At 40.0% G+C, this 18,431-nt stretch overlaps 1 protein-coding gene across 3 annotated transcripts in view; it reads left to right on the top strand.

Annotated features, from left to right (window-relative positions):
* The window catches only part of SDK1 (sidekick cell adhesion molecule 1), an 871,941-nt gene that overhangs the window by 523,263 nt on the left and 330,247 nt on the right, over positions 1-18,431 (top strand). For all 3 annotated transcript variants that reach the window (XR_013760645.1, XR_013760646.1, XM_079120438.1), the window contains exon 5: positions 2,572-2,705. Coding sequence is in view for 1 of the 3 variants with exons in the window: in XM_079120438.1 (XP_078976564.1) it covers positions 2,572-2,705 (134 nt within the window). In the remaining 2 variants the exon portion in view is untranslated. The remainder of the gene's footprint in view (positions 1-2,571; positions 2,706-18,431) is intronic.

Below are 18,431 nucleotides of genomic sequence, written 5' to 3'. Positions count from 1 at the left end.
TATGGGGAACTGATTCTCATCTACTTAAAATTGTCTAAGATTTAGCCTTTGTGTGGTGTCTTTTTTTTTTTTTTTTTTTTACAAAAAAATAAAGATTTTTTTTCATGAATAGTGACTTACACATGTATAGAAATTAAAAGCTAAGAGAAAAAAAAGAGCTTAAAAATTAAAACCCTAGGCTGGGGTTGTGGCTCAGTGGTAGAGCACTTGCCTGGCGCCTGCAGGGCTCTAGGTTCAATCCAGCGCACCACATAAAAATGAATGAAATAAAGGTATTGTGTCCATCTACAACTAAAAATATATTTTAAAAATAAAATAAAAAACCCTCTTAGATGTAAATTTTAATGTTTTTATTCTTTTTGCTCTTTCCCCCCCTTTCTAATTGCTCTTTTCTTTTAAGAGAATTATAGTTACACATAATATTTGGGTTCATCCTGACAGAATCGTACATGAACGGAATTCAGTTTGAGTTCATGTGGTCCCTTTTCCCTCTTCTCCTCCCTTTTCCCATTCTCCTTCCTCTACTCTATTGATCTTCCTTTTGCTCATCCATTTGTTTATTTTTGATGGGTTTTTTCTACTTATACATAAAGGAGGAATTCCCTGTGGTGTATTTATATATGCACATAACTTGTCTTTTAAAAAGTCACTCTGCATTTCCTCCCCTTTCCCATCCCTCCACTCTCCCTCTCCATCTCCTTCTTCTACTCCACTGAGCTTCCCTATAGATTTATGATATCTTATTCTCCCCTTTTTCTTTTTTTTCTTCTAGCTTCCACATATGAGAGAAATTTTTATGTGCTTTTAAGTTTTCAAGATCCTTGAAACAATGTAATAAATAATATAGAAAATTAATGGGTATTTTATAAGACTAATTCTGAGAAATAATAAGCATATTTGAAATTACTGTGATAAAAATCAGATGTTAACGCAAAAAGTTATATATTCAGTTTTTAAGTTATGCTATTAAATGTGTATAACTTCATGTGTAGTAAATATTCATATTTAATTTTAGGTGCAGTGTAACATATACTAAAATAAAATGGAACAATTTCTATGGTTCTATAAAAGAACCTATAAAGGAGTCATAAATAATTATAGTACAACTCTTTTGAAATACATTTATGGTACTAAAAATTGAAAACTTCCTAATAGGGAATTTTTCCTAAATGAGACATGAAATAAATTAGCCATAGAGACCTAGAATGTAATCTGTCCTGTGGGAGCCTTGAGTGAGCAGTCTCTCCTTAAACTAATTTTATGCAATGTTTAAAAACCAAGAGTTTTTGAAAAACCTCTCAAAAGGTAACAGAAAGAAGAGGTTGTTATTACATTAAATTCCTCATGAGAGATTCCTGGGTTTGCGTGACTGCCCAATTCCAGAAGGCTCTGACTGGGATCAAAAAACAAACAAGCAGCACTGTCCCTGCCAGGTGCCGCCTGCTGGCGCAGTCCCCTGGGTGCCCCGGGGTGCCTGGTGCTGGAGATCAGAGCACAGATGAAGTGATGGTTCTGTGCTCAGAATGCATCTTGCCCTCCTTACCCAATCCACCAGCCAGAGAGCAGTTTGCCCATGTTCATACTTTGTGTTTTTTAACAAATTCTACCTCCCCCCCTAACCTCCTTAACTAGCAAAAGGAATATAGAATCCTAACAGGAGCACAGGACACTGTGGGGCCCCTTTGCAATGAAAAGTAGCTTGGACTTACGGATATTCTGTCTTTATTATTGGCTTTCATTCTCTTAAATGAATAGCACAGTGAAAGGCTTTATGTGGAGTAATTGAAAGAGTACTAGTCTACTTGTGAAGGAGCCTGGTCGCCTTGTGAACTTGGCAGGTAGCTGTTGCTCTGAGAAAGGGCAGGTGGGTCAAGGGTGTCTCCAGTTGCTTTCACATTATACTTGGGACATTTGAGGAGGATTTGGTCACAGTCACTTGCTTGTTTGCACTCTTGGGATGTGGAGACAAAGCAGGCAAGGGTTGCTAGTGATACTGGGAGAATAGAAGGGTTAGCACTATGCCCATTGAGCACCTCCTTCTACTCACCAGTGTAAACATAAATATGCAAAGGTTCTAGTGAGCACCCCCACACACACACACACAGATGGAGAAAATCATGACAGACTCATTTGCCCTGGATTAAAGATTTTACGGTCTAACCCTCTACTCCAAAGGTTTGTGAGCACTTCCTGAAGAAATAACGCTTCCCGAAAGAAAAGGAACAGCTCCCCTAGAACTTCTCTATGGCCTTGTGATGCATTCTCAGGGGAATCTCTGAGTTTTAGCAACCTCTTGATATATGTATTCCAAAACATCGTCTCCTCACAGTCAAGCTTGGTACAGACGTGGAGTACCTGAAACACTCATTTATGGTCACAGGACTCCAGTGGGACCAGAGAAGACTCTCTGTTGCCACATTCCTATTGTGTGCCTGTGTATTGTTTTTGTCCTTTCAGATCTTTTTTAAAACTCTAGACATTGCTGTATAGTTGGCCTCATGAATTTATTTTGTCTTACAAATAAAAAGTTCTCTGGAGTGGCTTTGACACTGTCTCTACTTTTTGGAACAGAGCCATAACACTGGAGAATCAGCTGGTGATCCTTGCAACGACAGCAAGTGATTCCGGGGCTTATTACGTGCAGGCTGTCAACGAGAGGAACGGAGAAAACAAGACAAGTCCTTTCATTCATCTGAGCATAGCAAGTGAGTTTTGGAATTTTAAATGATAATTCCTAAAGAAATAAAATCTTGCCTTAATTAATAACCACAGTCTGATGGAACATTTTGCAATGAATCTTCTCTCTCTCTCTCTCTCTGGTATAGTAGTTATGGTTTAATATTGATCCAACATCAATAGTTTGAAGAGCTTCAGAGTTGTTGCTTCCTTTGAAATGATTTGCAGAAAATGTGAATTGAACTGGTTTTTTGAATGCAAGATCTTATTTGTCTTGTGGATTTAAAGAAATGTTTTGTACACTGTTGATGAGTATTGGTTTAACAACAAAAAGTCTTTTGACTTATATGAATCATATCCATGAACTTTATTTGAGACTAGATCAGGTACAGGTTATGTTCCTTTAATAATAATAATATCCTTAAGGAAAAAAATGTATCTGTGAAGTTGTGTTATAATCACCAGTATTTAAGCACAGTTGATGAATGCGTTGCTATCTGATTTAACTCAGAGCATGAATCTTGAAGAGAATGTGCACAAATCACAGTTTATGTACACTTTATTTGAGGACATTTTAGTTTGAGGACACTTTAAATGTTTGGTCTTTGAAATTGTACAGCAGGAGTTAATTCTAGGGAAGGGGAAGATAACCCAAAGCAGAAACTTTGAACTACACTGGATCCACATATGCAAGTGGAGGGCGTGTCATCAAATGTGACAGTGTGAAGCTTCATGGTACAAAATGCAGTTATTATGCTGTTGAGAAAATGTGGTTGGGAAATAGTAATGCCAGATGGTGAATTTCAAAATATTATGATCGTGTCATACAAGAGTGAATTATATGGCTCTGGCTGTGTAGTAGCAGATTTCATTTTTTTGAACAATATTTGAAGGTTTCCCCTTTGGGCAGTTTGAAAAATGCATGGCATGCAGGGGGCGGAGTTTGCCCCACATGGTCCTTCAGGACAATTGCTTTCAGCCCAGTAGAGTTCACAGGGTGAAGGTTCATAGCAAATGCTGGGTGCTAGAGTTTGTAGATTAAGTGATCCTTACCTGCCCACCACATCCCGGTAAGTGATCTGACTTGCTGCCTGTGTTTCATCCTGCCATCAGCCCCTTCATTATCAGGAACTGAATCCTGCTCCCCAGGTTGGATAGATGTAGCATCAGTGAGGCCTTTTGATCTTTTGAGAATTATACCCATTGACTAGGTGGGAGTTCACTAAATCCAGTGCATGCTACAGTTGCCATTTAAAGGATCATCTGAATTGAGAGTCAAAGGAGGAATGAATATGATTTATCAAGATATTTTCAACAGTGATAACAAAGAATGGAAATTGTATTATCAAGTAGATTTTGATTATTTTTAATGATTTCCAAGTTTTACAACTAGAGCCATTTGTTCTGTTTAGCAAACCTGATTTAGCACTCAATAAGATAATAATAGTCAGAGATGGTAGAATTCTGAGTCAGAAACAAGGAAATTGACCTCAGTTTGTTAGAAGAGGTGAAACATAATTTCACAAAAATCCTATTACACTGGACACACAAAGTGATAAAATAGTTTTCACTTAGTGGTTTCCTATAGGTCAACCTATAGAAAACCTATAGGACAACTTATGGAAAACAAAGCTGGTACATGCATTTGCAAATTGCTATATAAATACAATACCATGGCATTAGATAATTGGAATATGTAGATTTTTTTCAATAATTTCAGTTTCTACCCCAACTAAAAGTATATTGGAAATTGCTCATAAATATTATAATTAACTGACTTGCATTTTGTTCCATTCTATGTTGTTATCTTTTCATTGGCACCAGAGAGAATGTGAAATATAATGAGGTTATGATCTGGACTGGGGGAAAACCCACATTTTGTTCCTTTATATATTCTTTGCTTTTTATCAGGACTAGGTACAATATGGGAAGGAAGGACTTTGAGGAAAACTTCCTTATTTAATTCCTAGGAGCACCTTTGTTTGACACATTGGATTTAGCTAAATGTTAAATGGCACCAATTATGCCTTTTCCCACTAAAGTTCTATTTTGAAAACCTCTAAAGATCAGAAGTCTTGATAAATCTGCAGAGCTCCCTAGAATTGTGTGTTTAAAGTAGGCTCTGTTTGGACAATGGCAATGCTGTCGGCAGTGGGAGTTGCGGCTTGGGCCCTGATGCCTGGGGAGCACTGCAGGCCCCTTACCACCCTGGATCTGTCATGCAATTAGATATTCGAAGTGCCCTTTCATACCTTGGCACAGCTTAGTGTGTCTGTGGACCTAGACATCTTTTTATTCTGAGTTAGGCTTTTTGCGGAAACACCAAGATTGATGAAATTTTTTTTTTTAATTTGCCAGCAGCATTTCTGAAGAATCAACGATACACAGCCAATTATTGTTTAACGAAGACAAATTTTTTTCCTTGGTGTCAGGAGAATAAAGTAAGGACCTTTGTGTAGTGACTACAGTCAGAGTAGCAGGGTACCAGGAGTCAGATTCCTGGTGGATTGCACTGCAGTTAAGCTAACAGTGGAATGTCCTTTGTCCTGCCTCTCCTTCCCCCCTCTGTGGGGGCAGCAGGGCAGCGGAATGGAGCAGCAGGGCTAGCCTTGTCTCAGAGCTTGTAGGTGAACGATGTGCTGTCACTACCAATGGGAGGAAAAATATTTCCAGAACAACTGCATACCTCAGAGTTCAAAAACCTCACTACCTTTCCAGTTGCTGAATATTTTGGCTATGCTTGAAGCTTGTGGGAAGCAAAAGATAAAGAGAGTATGGATAAAAATAAATAACTTTTTCAAAGCCAGGAGCGTTAGAAGTGAAATGCAACCCTGTAGTGGCCCCACCTGCTGCTCTGTACGCTTTCATAGATGGTGTTTTTATGTCTTAAGGCTTCTCCCCTGTTTGTGTGGTTAAGAAGATAAACTGCAGCCTGGGCAGCACGGCTATTCCTGTCGGGAAGTCCAGGAGGTCTCTGAGCTCTCCATCTCTGGCCAGTAGGGAAAGCTTGCTACCTTCGCAGGGACAGATTCACTTTGAAGTTCTAATGTGACGTGAAGCCAGCAGATGTTAAGGACACAGGTGGGACTGCCGAAGCATCCTGTATGAATTTTTCATAGCTGGCTCCTGCAGCTCAAATGCACACCAGAAAAAGAATCGGGCTGGACTCGCCTGAGAGTAGACATTTCTATTCTGAGGTCAAACACAGGCAAGCTTTATAAATCTGTCAACCTGCTTTTCAGTCCTACTTTGAAGATTTTACATTAAGTTCACTTTTGTGGATCAAATCTTCTGAACTGAATTAATATGTGAATGGGAGTTTCTTCAAAAAAAAAAAAAAAAGCCCACAGTTAGGAGATAAGAATTCTGTAGAGTGATTAATCAATCATTGTTTAAGTGCCATTGTACATAGCTCAGACACATCATCAGTTCTGATCCAGTATTCAAAATGTCCAGTGTAATGAGATTCTCTACTAGGGATGAAGCTTAGATTAAAAAAGAAATGACTGCCTCTCTCCTTCCTGCTTTTTTCACCTCTTTCATTTTAATGTCTCCTCTTCAAACAACATTTGCAGATAGGATATCATTTCAGCTGATCCTCCTTCAGGCTGACAAACCCTTGCTTTTAATTCTGAAGACCACTTAACATTCTTTTGTCCTCTATAATGCTAATTTAACTACAGACCTCATATATGGTTAGTAGTTGAAAGTGGATTCCTGAGAATAATGTCTTTGCACAGTCATTGGAGAGGACTGCCCTGTAAAACATGGTTTTTGTGTGCCTGGATAGAATTCTATCTCATTTTCCTTATGCCTTTAACATTAAAGGGGGAGAAGGGGCAGGCATAAGCCTTTCAAATGGACTCTGACATAACTTGAATTGACAAAGCAGTAGGAACAGTTTGAAATACACTCTTACTCAAAATCTGTCTAGGGACAGGGCCCACATTCCAGGTGATCAGCTTAGAATCAAGCTGCAACTCTATAGGTTGCATGATGCTTTACTGCCAGAATTTTCAGATAACATAAAAAAGGAAGTGTATTTTATAGTGAGTTTAATGGTTTAGCCACATATGGAACCTGCCAAGTTAGGTGTGTAAGGAGACAGAGGTGTGTGCTGGCTCCGGCCCCTGGAGCCACTGATGGGCAGGACCAAGTTTGGGGCTCTGCACTCTATAGCTCCTTTATACATACTCCATCAGGAAGTGACCATTTATTACCCCATAACCTAGGAATACTTAGTTATGTAGAAGCTGTAAGCATTGATGTCATACCAAAGAGAGAAAGGCAAAGTATAAACTATTTCAAGTATCTTGCTCATCATAAAAATTCCATTCCATCTTTGGTTGATATCTCATGACATGATATACACTTTGTGAGTGGAAATTCCTATTTCACTTGGTCATCCTAATAATGTTTAGTTTTTTGGCTGAATTCCCAAGACTTGTGTGCAGAGAATTGTTTCCTGGTCATATGATATCCACTCCACAAGAATTAGTTTAGTTTAAACTAAATATTCACATGGATAACTCCGCTTCTGCTGGCAAAGGTGAACCATAGCCTGTTAGAGTGTTCTGAAATCAGGCGGGCACAGGAGGGCATCCTGTCCACTTCTTAATAAGTGAGAATGTACAGATGCCCCTGGGATAGCTGGCATACCCAAGGAAATACTTGATCTGCCTGATGAACAATGGTAAAGCTTAGTTTTTCCTTATTTTCACTGAAAAACATAAATTAAAATGTCGATTCTAATATTTTATTTCTGAACCCCAAATGTACACATATGTATATGAATTGATCAAAGAGATTAAATTCTGAGGCCAGCTGGTGACCATCAATAAGACTTCAGTAAAGAAAAGACCACAAAGACTGAAGAGATAAAGCCACGCACCCCAACACCAAGACTGGGTTATTTCTGTTACCCCTTCTGTTTTTCCTGTCTCCCTCATCTCCCCTATCTCCCCAGCTTTTCTTATCCCAAGGCATCTTTCTTTTCCTTTTTGTGATTTATCCCATCCTGCTTTGCCATGGGTAAATCTTAAAGAATAAGGTTCAATGTGAACTGTAATTTGCCCTGAACTCTTGAGCCAATCTGCAGTAGCCCAGCATCCCTGGCCTCCAAAGGCAGCATCTCCCACTGGGCTGTGTCACTTGGAGCCCATGGGGACTTCCAGAGGGGTAAGCAGGCAAATGACATTCTCAGGGAATTTGTCCAGGTCCTTTCTTACACTATAAAGTAAGATCTGTCTGAGGATACCTGAGGTCCAAGTGACTCTCCTGTCGGTTGTCTTTTCCTTCCCGTACAAGATGGCTTGTGTGTGTAAGTCATCCTGCTTTTCAGCTCCAGCTTTATCCAAGGGTGTGAATGCCCAGGGGCCAGACATTCTAAATGTCAATGGCAGAACTGAGAAAGTGAAAGACTCTAATAACTGGGAAATAAATCATTTTGTAAATCAGGTTTTTTAGTTCTTTGTTGTGTAACAAAACCAGGTGGGACCCAGACACACTGTCAGATGCCATTTCTTTACAGATATTTTCATTGATTGCTAACAGTGATAGTTCCCTTGTTCTTGGGACAGGAAAGCAGTGCTATCTCCTTTGCAGTTTGGGGGCCCCATGAGTGGAATATAGTGTGTCACTTTCAAGTCTTCCCTGTCCAGGCCACAGGTCAAGAGGGTGGAGCCACAGGAGGGAAACCCCCATATCTGAGCTCAGATGGAAAGCCTACCACGGGAACACTCCAGCAGAACTGGATTCAGGAGTGAGAAACAAAGCTCTCCGCCCTAAGTACTGAGATTTCATGTTTGCTTGTTACTTGAACAAAGAATCAGCCTGTCCTAATTGGTAAATGACTTTGACTTTTGGTTTATAACTCAGCAGTTTAAAAAATGGAAAGATATTCTATGACAAAATTTCTTTCATTCTCATTCAACTGCTTGAACAAAATTTCACAGCAGTTATATCTATAAAAAATAAAAGTATAATTAGAACTAGTATTAAATTTCACTATCCATCTCATTGAGAGACCCAGTTCCAGTTTATTTTAAATATATAAAGTATTCATCAAAATATTTTGGTCGATGATCAGTGATAATTGTAACAATAACTCAATGTAAGAGTTGTTGTTTCTCCACAGTCATGCAGTCCTTGGGTAAAATTTAAATTTTATGCACATATTTTTTCGGAGGCTATGATGGAGTGATCAGAAAGATACGTTCAGTCAATAAATGCAGTAGGATAAAATTCTGGAGGAGGAGAAGGATGGAAATACAAATTCAAGAAGAAGAAAAAGAAATAGTAAAATTTCTTACTATTAAGAGTTAGAGTGTGTTCATGTCTTTTTAAAGTGGGTGATGATGGTGTATCAAATATTGTAGATCTTTTCTTTCAAATATTTAGATTCCTTTGAATACATACAAGAGTATAGCAGTATTTTATTTTATTTAAAAGTACACCAGAATATTAAAATACACTGAAAATTACATTATTTGCAGCCCCTCAAATTTATAATGAAAAACTTTAGATGTTGACCTAAAATGTGGGAGAGATAGTTTTACAAAATTTTTTTCAGGTCATCTAGAAGCATAAACTGCCCTAAGCTATATGCATGTTCAGTGATAATTTCTAAATACAGAGTGAAGTTACATGATCCTCCCAGCACACAGATAGATGAGGGCACTAGCTTTCCTTGAGTGCCAGATAAATGTGTTCTTGTGTATTTTCCCTGCCCAGTTCCACAACAGCCCTGGAAACAAGGACCAGCTCCATTTCAAGCCAAGCACACAGAGGAAGGTTATGGACCCAGTCAGGAGAATGTGAAATAGTAGGTTGAGGACTCAGTCAAGGCTTCTGTGACCCCAAACCTTGCTTTCTCCCGTAAAAGGGAAACAGCATGTGCTTCAGAGGTTGGGTGTGCTCTTGGTGCAAGAGAAGGAAGCCAGAAGACGAGACTTGGGGTGAGGGGTGTGCCCCAGGGAGCCCGCTTCTGTTGCAGATTCTGTAAGAGCTCTCCACACTCCATCTTTCGAGGGGCCTGGCTTTGTGTCTAAAGCAGAGATCTTCTGTTTTGTTGCCAAAACCACTCCAGTAGACATTCATCTAGGTGATACCAGTGTGCTGGTCACACGTGTGGCTTTGAAGTTGAAATCTCCAGGTACCTGGTAAGGCACATTTGGGTAGTAAGTGAACACAGATTTGGCTTTGGGGTGCTATGGGAGGTGAGCCTGGAATCAGTGCTTGCTAATGGAGCATCACTACAATAAGTTACAGTTTACAATAATGTAGTGGTTATTTCATCAAAGCAGCAATACATGGGACATCACATCGGATATGAAGTAAGACATGATCTGTCCCGCTGGATTTACACAACTGATGTGCATAATCAAACTCACTGATTCCCAGATGTTACTGTTGAGCTGTTGTGCAGGTTTTGCACAGTGAGTAAACTCCACCTAGGGAGTAAGGTAGACACTCAGGAATACTTACTACCAAGCAGAACTGACCAGTTGGATTCAGTAAATGAACCATAAGTATTCACTTACTTCTCCCAATTATGGTTATGATTATTTAAGGGCACAGAGTATCATTTGGCAATGATTGGCGTAATCAGATTTTTTACAAACTCCTCCACAAAGCTGAGCTTTAATAATTCCTCTGAACCACCTTCCCTCCCACCCTCTTGTTAAATGTACCAATTTAAATTATTATGCTCAGATATTTAAGCGTGGGAGTCCCTTAATTGTGGTACTTTTAAGGGCTGGAACTTGAAGTAGTCCTAATAATGTTTACCCTTGACTCCAGGATCTAATTTCTCAAACTTAGCCCACAGCTACAAGCCTGAATTCAGTTGACAAGGAATCTGAGATAATTTCATTGAAGGCTCATAATATGTGAACATGGCATTTCAGAACTTACACCATATTTAGAGGGATTCAACACTGTAACTTGCTCATGTGGTAACTTCCCAACTCAAGTCACTTTGGATATGGCATATGTTAAAGTGCTGGATCTGCTTTTCCTGCTGTGATAAGAAACCTATAAAGGCCGTAAACAAGTGGGATGGAATATTCAACTTTCCTCACAGTTGTTCTATAGCGCTGGCATACGTCATCACACATCTTGTCTGGGGAACTCCTCAACAAAGCAATGGTCACTGACTGAAATGAGACCACAAAACTACTTGTAAGTTATAAATGTAGTTTTCATAGAAGACTATATTTACTTAATTGTGAAATACAAATCATCATCCTGGTTAGTTCCCTGGTGTTTGACTTTTAGTTATTCTGGGCTAAAAAGTTCTATTTGGACCTACCTGGTGTTCCTTTTATGAGAGAGTTTGGTATTCTGAAGATGCTCATTAAGAAGCTCCTGTCTCTTTTCTCAACCTTAAGAATTTTTGAGATTTTCAAAATCTAGGTATGTTTGATTTGCTGGGCAAATTGTCTTTTCATATCTCATCTTTCAGGAAAAAAATATGAGACTATGTGAGTTTCTGGTTTGAAGGGAACATGGAGGGTGGAACCAAACACTACCATAATAGTATGATGTTTGTGCTGAGGGTATGCCTGGTATCTTGTGGTAACTTTAACTTCAGCTTATGAGCCTGGATGGGAAGACATGATTTGGCCCAAAGTATAATGAAAACATGTCATTGTAGTAATAATAGCAGCAATTTATTGACTGTCTACTATATATTCAACATGCAAATATTATATTCAATTAAAAACATTAATCCACATTTAATCCCCATTTTAAAATCATGAAACTATGAGGTCAGCATTATTTATTCCTATTATATAAATTAGAAAACAAATCAAAGGAATAAATTACTTGCACAGGCTTACAGAGTTAGATGGCTTGATTTTGAACTCTGTAGTGTAGAATTAGTTTTGATTTTTAAAATCATGTTGAAACTTATTACTCTGGCTGCTGTAGTATATACAGCCTGACAGTGGTCACCTTTGATCACAGTTCATTTCTACCTTTACCACTTAGTCATAATGTTTTATTACTGATCACTGTAAATGATGCTCTTTTGGCTCTTATAGAAAGCAATTACAGCAGGTAATTAAAATTGTAGATCTTTACAGTGTGGTTGAGAATACTAAATCAAGCCTTAGGAAAATTAGGTAAAGTATCTGTTACAGTGAAAGACCACTTAGCAACTTTGAAGTCCATTACCAAAGCCAGGGTCAGTACTGGACTTCTCACTTTTCCAAAAACATTTTTTCTCTGAGGTGGAAAGAAGTAGAATTTATATCAGAAATTATAGAGGCCAGAAGCTTATCCAAAGATGTAGACTGTGTGTTCCAATTAGTGAGTTCTTAGCAATAGTCTCTGCCTGTGATTCTTTTTACTTCAGGTAATTATTCTGCTGGTGCCCTCTCACCTTTTGTGGTCTTCAGGAATAGTGTCTTAGCACAAATCAGCTCCCAGTCTTCCAGCCCCATGTAGCTCCAAATTTGGCAGAGCAGGACGTGGGAAGGGTAGAGAACCCCTGGCCCCTGATTGTCAGCGCAACTTGCTCTTTTGCCTAGGAATATCTGGCAGGTGTAGCCTTTTAAGACTATTCCAAAGACTATTATTTTATGTAGTTTTATAGAATCATAAAAATGTGAGCTGAGAATTTTCTGGTTCACCTCAGTTATGAGCTCGAATGACCATCTGGGGAGTCAGCAGGCTGTAATGGCTCTGTGATTTTTCCAGAGAGCAAGACACAAACACAAAACCAGAAGCACAAAGCTCAAGTGAAGCCCTTGAGAGAATGAATGTCTTCCCAGCATGGACTTGAGGAACAGGAGCTAGACAAAAATGAGTCAGAGAGAGCCTGCCAGCTGCGGGAGCATGGTGGTTGTTGACTGAGGCACTGTTAGTACAGGGGGTCCCTCGGGGCCACATGCCCACCCTGTTCCACTCCCAGCTTTCCCGGAAAGATTGTTGCAGTCTGTTTTTTCCTGCAGGTTGTCACTGTGGTTTCACTAATTCAGAGAGGGTTGACTTTCATTTGGGGAAGTTTCCAGCACAGATGTGCTCCCACATTCAAGCCTCCCCTTCCTCTCCATCCTCGTTAGTCGGGTAGAGAAACCACATACGTAAGTTTTACCTTCTGTTATTAGTTGCTTTCAGAAAGTGTAAGTGGTTTAGTACTTGTTACTTGAAAGAGCTCCTGATTGAGAAAATGGTCTCTGACAAAAGTTAGACACAAAGGCACCATCATAAAGAAGTGAGGTGAATAGGCAAAATTCTGACCTTTTGTTTCTTTGTTCATTTCAGTTACGGTGTCTTTAAAATCATGACAGTAAGCTATTTACGTTTATGTTTGCTAAAAATCTAGGAAGCAGTTCTGTGTTCTCTTGAGGCATTAAGATATGCTGCGTCCTGTCCACCTGTTGGATCCAGGCCTCATGCTTAGTCCTGAGGAAGCTAAATGAAAAAGACTCAGGACCTTGCCCGTCGCAAGCTTCCCCATGGCTGGGAGAGGCAGCCTCCCCGAAACAAGAAGAGGACAGTGTGCAGACGCCAGATGCACGGAGTGATGCAGAGTCCTGCGCGGGTGAGCGCAGGCAAGGGGCTGCTAATTCTTCTGAGGCCAGGAGAGCGTTGCTAGCAGAACTCTATAAACATCTTTTATTTTATGGAGAGAGGCACCACCAGTGAGATGATTAAGGAAGGGACATTTGGGGAGACTGGTACTCCAGTGCTCTGTGCCAGCAGGGACTATTGTCATTCCTGTACTGTCACTTGTTTCCTTTGTTTCACACCAGTCTTCCTAGCAAGACTCTACCTTTCATGCAGCCTCACTCCAAGACTCATTCACTGTGGGGGCTTTGCCTCCCATCAGAACCTAAGTTTCACAAGGGCAGAGGTTTTGTCTCTCCTTTCCCCAAGTGACACAGTGACTCAGTAAACACTTGTCTCATGAATGGAGGAAGCATTGCAGTGAGCCATGTCTTCCTGTCCTTTGCTCTACTCTCCATCCTGCTTCCCGGAATACCACCTCCTTGGCTTTGGGCTTATTCTCCTCTAGCTCCCTCTCTTCAGTGTTCGTCACTCCTTTCGGTTCTCCTCACCTCACATGTGAGGAGTCTCTGTTGTCCAGTTTTTGGTGCCTTATTTTGTTACTTAAAGCTTTCCTTTTTGTCTGCCTTGGAAATCTCCTTCTTGGGACTTTAAGTGTCAGTTTACTCAAGTGTTATCTCCAGGCTCGAGGACCAGTCTGGATATCAATCTTTGTTAAGTAGAAATTAACAGAATTACAGAATTTTAAATCCACTCTTTCTCTAAAATATTTGGTCTTGGGTGATTCTAAAGGAATCATTTTCCATACCTCAGCTTACGTATGCATTCTTTCCTCAAGCTCATCTGCTGAGAAAGTATCTGCTGGGGGAATGGGTTCTTCTTTCACAGTTGCTCTTCTTCTACCTTCCAAAAGAAAAGCATTCTTCCCATCAAGCCCTAATCTTTCTTGGTGTATGGCTATGGACTGTAAAGTCCTATACTAGTCAGAGAACGGAGAACTTCAAGTATCTGGCCAGTGATGAGGAAGTAGATGACTTTACTAACTGGGTAAGGAATCCCCTTGCAAGTCAGGCTTACAATTCTTAGCTCGCAACTAAATTGAGAGAGGACTTAATCGAGTTGTCAGCTAATAGATCATTTAAAATAATATTTGCTGATAAATTACTATGTGATCATGGGCATAGCAATCCAAATAATGTCAAGGAATCTAGTGAAATTGTTATGACAAAACTCCTTCCATTCCCATCTATTTATGAAAAAAGTTTTCTCAGAGCATATATTTATAAAAACAAAAAATAGAAATAAAATTGATGCCAAATGCTTTTTAATTTTAGCTAGAAATAATACTCATCCATGAATACAGGAACTAATTAATAAAGAACAGTCCCATTCATCTCACTAGGAGATGCATTTCTAGATTTTACTTTTCATCTTCAATAATTACTTGTTAAAACTTGCCAAGATATATGATCATTAATAATAATTATAATAGATAACCAAACCTGAAAATTTATTCCACTTAGAATTTTAGGGTCCTAGGACATTTTTTGTTATTGAAATATAAATCCTTTTTTGTATAGAGAGGTGTGATTCAGTCATAAATAAAAGACATTCAAAGCTTAATGTATGGTAAAATTCTGTGTCTGGATTAAAGGAGAAAAAGGAACGATGTAAAGTTTTCAATTGTTTAAAAGGAGATTTTTTTTTTAAGTGGTTAATGGTAGGCATCAAATCATATTGATTTCTAGGTTCCTTTGAGTGCATATGAAAGAGTGATCTAAACTTTTGTTTACAATATACTGGAAATGAAACTTAAACACTTAAATAGAAACTTAAAATAATTGAGGGTGATAGTTTTTTTTCAAATTCCTTTCTGGAGAACATGGATAAAATATTCAAAGGCCATGTTCTATGAACAAGAGGTCTGTGCTTGGTTTGAAGTGAAAGTTGAAATAGAGGAGGAAAGGGAGAAGAGAAGCAGTCGGGAAGGAATCCTGCTGAGCCCCCTCAGAACGATGGGAGCCCTGGAAGATGAAATGAAGAGCAAAGCAGGCAACACTGGAAAGGGGCAGGGCCTATATATTTAACAGTCATCATCAAGAAAAAGGGACATTGAAAAGTCTTTTAAATATGTAACACTTTCTTAAGTCTAGAGTCACCTGGGTTTGGTCAGGATGCCTTTTTTGTCCACAGGTGTTTTTGATATGTAGCAAGGGTGGCAAATTATTGCACTAAATAAAGCGTGGTGCTTGGACCAATAATATCAGCACCATGGTGGGAGCTCCTTAGGAACACAGACGCCTGAGCTCTTCCCAGACCTACTAAGGCAAATCATGTGTCCTAACAAGATGCTCAGGTGACTCGTACACACATGAAGACTTGGAGAAACAAGATCCGAATAAGCTCCCAGGTGATGCCAGTGTGACTGGTTCACAGTGCAAAGTTCTGTTGTTACTCAGAAGTCCTGCGGCGGAGCTGGTCCAAGTATGGTCCCCAGCCTAGAAGCATCAGTATCACTTGGATGCTTGTTGGCATGAAGATTCCCATGACCCATCCTAGGACTGACCAGAATCTGAGAGTGGAGTCTAGGAGTCTTATTTTAACCAAAGTTCTGGGTAATTCTAATGCTCACTACAATTTCAGAAGGACTCCTCTAGAGAAAATCTCCACCAACCTCATGTTGTTTTGGGCATCAAGGGAATCTAGGGAAATGGCTAGGAATATAATACCCAGAGATCCAGTTTAATGAGAGAGGAACTGAAACTTTCACCACAGGCTTCTCTGTGTCCAAGCCCCTAGACATCTGTTTTGCATGGATCCCGAATGCACACTTTGTTTTGTGCAGGCATTAGCTGATAGTACATTGCTTATTCTCTTGTGCCACATGCCTGTTCAGCCTTGGGTGCTGCCCCTGCCTGTGTATTGAGCAATTCAGAAGGCTGCCAGTTCTAGAGGTAGGGGTGGGCAGATCTGATGGTACTTGAGGCTTCCTTGTTGCATAAGCCCTGTCAGAATTGCTGTTCTGGGCCCTGAGTTCTGGAGTAAGATCATTCTTTCTGCAGAAGAGAACTGTTCATTATTTGACAAGGACCAACATCTCACTCGAAAGAGTTTTTGGGCCCTAATAACACTGAGTACCGGGAAGTCCCTAGCAGTGCCCTCACCATCCTCCTGCTGGCTGTTCTAGGTGTGTGCTTCCTGTCCCTAAACCTTAGGCTCTATTCTACTAGAAGTCCTGTGTTCTGGAAGATGACATCTCTACAGAGCATACGCAAAGGCTCCAGACCAAATACTGGACTACCTTATGCAATTGTTGCTGATGCTGTGAGGAGCCCAGGTTCTGCTACACCCTGGAGAGGGGAGGGACTTGTCTAAAACCCAGGTGACTGGCAGGTATGTCCCAGGTGCCCCATATTCTATGGTAATGGTCAATTGGCAGTTGTAGCAACCAAGGGTGACTCAAGTAAACACTTTGAGAAAGGTCTGGTCATCCCATCAGACCAGCAACCTGGGACAGCTGACATGCTATTCAAGCATGAGGATCACACTCCTTCCCCTTCACTTCTGCTTCACTGAAATTGTTCTCACTGATAACCTTGAACCAAGGCTGGGATGAAGCAATATGAATCTACATAGTAGAGAGGAGACTGTCACCACAATTACCACCAGAAATTTGCCACAACATATGTAGGGTCCAGCACAATGCAAACCGGCCCCTTTGGGGAGGAATTCTCAGAAGACCTAGCAACCAAAAAGAAGCAGGTGGTGACTGTGATACTTAATGGCAGAGGATCGTCCATAGCTCCTTGAAGCCCTGCCTTCCCCAGGGTCTTGATTTCTTGGACACTGGGGTTTGGCTGAGCACACAGGGCTGGACCTTAACCTTAAGTCTTTGCATGGAGCTGAATGTTAACCCAAAAGGGGAAGCCAGAACCCCTTTCCTCAACTTTTTGTTAACTTATATTTACTCCAGAATTCTGCATGGTACCAGCTCACATTGCTTTGTCTTCTAGGCCAAGTTGAATTTCTTGGCTTCAGATTGTCTACTTTATAACCACAGATGGGATATGATTTATTAGCTTTGTCTCTAGCTTTTTTTAAAAAAGGAGCGCTTATTGTGGAAAAGAAATTGTTAAAGTTCCATCACCTGCAAAATAGGACTTGGCTCTTTCTTCTCTGAATTAAGTAAAATCAACCTGTTTTCAATTGGTGATATTCCTTTATTACTTTTAATTCATTTTTTAGCACATCTGATTTTTTTATTCATAATGCTTTTGATGAAAATTAATTAGTTTCTTTTAGACCTGAAACAATATTATCACGGGCATTCAGGCATTGTTATACAAAAAGGCCATGTTATAAAGCCTGCCTCAGGACTCAGAGCAAGTCTTTCTGAGAGAACTCACCTTGCCATGAAGCCCCGGGACACTGATGCTCTTTAGCTGCTTGGATCCAGGCCTCAGCTTTCCCTTCTGAATTTCCCATCGAATTCCTCAAGTGAGGAATTTAAATCATTTGAACTCTGAACTTCTGTTTTATGAGTGGAATAAAATTCAGAAACATTTGTAGAATAGGTATGTGAAGAATATACACAAAAGTCAATGTAAGCATTACACTGATTAAACATCTCCTTAGTCCACTAGCTCCTTACACCAGTTACCTAGTAACCACCTAGGGAAGGGAGAACTGCACACTGAAGAAAGGAGTGTCCCCGCCAGCGCCTCCCCAAGTCTAACTGCTAAGACCTAGAGAAACCCGAGGCACTGCGCTGGCCCTCAGGACCATCCAGCGTGGGAGCCCCACCTGTCCTGCCCTTCCTGAGATGTACAGCTTCCTGCAGTTTAATCTCTGTTGTAACTGGGAAATGTGAAATAAAATTTCACTAAAAAAAACACACTCAAGGAAGAATTGAGAAAGAAAAATCACTTTTTAGAAGTACCACTCAATGCAAACAGCAGCTCTCAAGCCTCAGTTCCAGAGCATAACCTTGCTGTTTGCCTAAGGCCTTAGAGACAGAGGCCGACCCATTTACCTACAAGGCTGCTGGTTAAACAGGAGCCTTAATTTTTATAAGATGTGCAATTCTGCATTCAAAATCCATTATAAGTAGAACCTCCTGAATTAATCAAATTATCACTCACCAAATAATTTTTTCCAGGAAAAGAGCTTATAATGTGGTTCTTTATTAGATATAATAGACACTTCAGCAAAACATCTGCCATCACTCAACAGACAGA

This window comes from Sciurus vulgaris (assembly GCF_902686455.1).
Source record: "Sciurus vulgaris genome assembly, chromosome: 18".
Classification (NCBI taxonomy): Eukaryota; Metazoa; Chordata; class Mammalia; order Rodentia; family Sciuridae; genus Sciurus; species Sciurus vulgaris.
This window is presented reverse-complemented; position numbering and strand designations above follow the sequence as displayed.